General features: G+C 45.3%; 1 protein-coding gene across 1 annotated transcript in view; it reads right to left on the reverse strand.

Moving 5' to 3' along the window:
• The window catches only part of LOC133004542 (laminin subunit alpha-5-like), an 84,608-nt gene that overhangs the window by 33,121 nt on the left and 48,987 nt on the right, over window positions 1-2,500 (reverse strand). The window contains 2 exon segments of the mRNA XM_061074006.1: window positions 658-796; window positions 2,356-2,500. The exon segment at window positions 2,356-2,500 is cut by the window's right edge and continues 12 nt beyond it. Of these exon segments, the coding sequence (XP_060929989.1) occupies window positions 658-796; window positions 2,356-2,500 (284 nt within the window).

Below are 2,500 nucleotides of genomic sequence, written 5' to 3' on the forward strand. Positions count from 1 at the left end.
TATTTAATTTATTTATATTGTAATACTTTATATTTAATTTATTTATATTGTAATACTTTATATTTAATTTATTTATATTTGATTTATTTATATTATAATACTTTATATTATAATACTTTATATTTAAATACTTTATATTTAATTCATTTATATTATAATACTTTATATTTAAATACTTTATATTTAAATACTTTATATTTAATTCATTTATATTATAATACTTTATATTTAAATACTTTATATTTAATTACTTTATATTACAACACTTTATATTTAATTTATTTATATTATAATACTTTATATTTAAATACTTTATATTTAATTCATTTATATTATAATACTTTACATTTAATTTATCTATATTATAATACTTTATATTTACATACTTTATATTTAATTACTTTATATTAGTACATTCTACACACTGAACCTTTAAAACCTTATTTTACTCACACACACACAAACGATGATGTACAATTAGAACAATATTTCACAAGCATTAATCATGAGTGACCTAGTTTGATCCTATTGAAGCCCCCCCCCCACCCCCCCGACACGTCTCCTCTGACAGATGAAGAAGAGGAGGAGAGAAGACTCCTCTTCCTCATGACCCTGGAGTGAGTGATGAAGATGAGGAAGAGGAGCAGCAGCACTCACAGTTCCCACAGCGGCTGTTCCATCCATCCTCCGTCACCGACACCCGGCCCCGGACAGCCGCCCCCCCCCAGCTGGCGTAGCGCAGCACCACGTGGAAGAGGTCCGGAGAGCCCACCCACACCGTCACCCGCACCTGGGACTGACCAGGGGCCGGCGAGGAAGAGGAGGAGGAGGAGGAGGGAGAGGAGGAGGAGGAGGAGGAGGAGGAGGAGGAGGAGGAGGAGGAGGAGGAGGAGGAGGAGGAGGAGGAGGAGGAGGAGGAGGAGGAGGAGGAGGAGGAGGAAGAGGAAGAGGAAGAGGAAGAGGAAGAGGAGGAGGATGTGGAGGAGGAAGAGGAAGAGGAGGAGGAGGAGGAGGAGGAGGAGGAGGAGGAGGAGGAGGAGGAGGAGGAGGAAGAGGAGGAGGAGGAAGAGGAGGAGGAGGAAGAGGGAGAGGAGGAGGAGGAGGAGGAGGAAGAGGAAGAGGAAGAGGAAGAGGAAGAGGAAGAGGAAGAGGAAGAGGAAGAGGAAGAGGAAGAGGAAGAGGAAGAGGAAGAGGAAGAGGAAGAGGAGAGACGGGAGAGGAGGAAGAGGAAGAGGAAGAGGAAGAGGAGAGACGGGAGAGGAAGAGGAAGAGGAGGAGGAAGAGGAGGAGGAGGAAGAGGAGGAGGAGGAAGAGGAAGAGGAAGAGGAAGAGGAAGAGGAAGAGGAGAGACGGGAGAGGAGGAAGAGGAAGAGGAAGAGGAAGAGGAGAGACGGGAGAGGAAGAGGAAGAGGAAGAGGAGGAGGGAGAGGAGAGAGGAGGAGGAGGAGGAAGAGGAAGAGGAAGAGGAAGAGGAAGAGGAAGAGGAAGAGGAAGAGGAGAGACGGGAGAGGAGGAAGAGGAAGAGGAAGAGGAAGAGGAGAGACGGGAGAGGAAGAGGAAGAGGAAGAGGAGGAGGGAGAGGAGAGAGGAGGAGGAGGAGAGACGGGAGAAGAGGAGGAGGAGGAGGAGGAAGAGGAGGGACCGGAGAGGGAGACGGCAGAGGAGGCAGGGAAGAGAGTGATGAGGAGGAGGAGGAGATATTCAGTAATCAAGAGAAGAAGAAGGGAGGAAACATACAAGGAGACGAGTGAAGGAAGGAGGAGAGTCAAGGAAACAAGGAAGAGAAACAGAACAAAAGAGCTTAGCACCATCACCTTCATCACCTTCATCACCATCATCACCTTCATCACCATCATCATCACCTTCATCACCTCAATCACCTTCATCATCACCTCCATTCCCTTCATCACATCCATCATCATCACCTTCATCACCTTCATCACATCCATCATAGAACGAACCAACAAACATCTAGAAAACGTTTCTCTCTGGTTTCACACGTTTCAGCTGCAGCTGAAGATAATTTCTTCTAGAAGAATCTTCCAGATCTGAAGCTTCAGCAGCTTCTCTTTTCATTTGGAACTTTAACAACAGGAGAAGCTCAAAGTTTCATAAAACCTCCTCCACAGAGAAACGTGATTCTACCAAAGAGAAACATCTTGTAAACGTGCAGAGAGGAGTCAGACTCATGCAGGAGCAGCGATGAAGGGGGCGGGGCCACAGTCACAGAAATAACACTTCACAGAAATCTGCACAATTTAACATGATGTTTAAAACATGAAGATGAAGCATTAATATACATTTCTCCAGGTTTAAAAATGTGCTGAAGACGAGATGATGAAGGGCGAGTTCTACCTGGATCGAGGTCATCTGGGCGTAGCCTCTCCAGCTGAAGCCCTTGAACTCCAGAGGGTCGAATCCAAAACGCACCGGCCGGCCGTCCAGCGTGGAGCCCTCTTCGATCTCAAACCTCAGGTGGTGAAGGTCCGGGAAGTAGTGA

Source organism: Limanda limanda, chromosome 7, assembly GCF_963576545.1.
Source record: "Limanda limanda chromosome 7, fLimLim1.1, whole genome shotgun sequence".
NCBI classification, from domain to species: Eukaryota; Metazoa; Chordata; class Actinopteri; order Pleuronectiformes; family Pleuronectidae; genus Limanda; species Limanda limanda.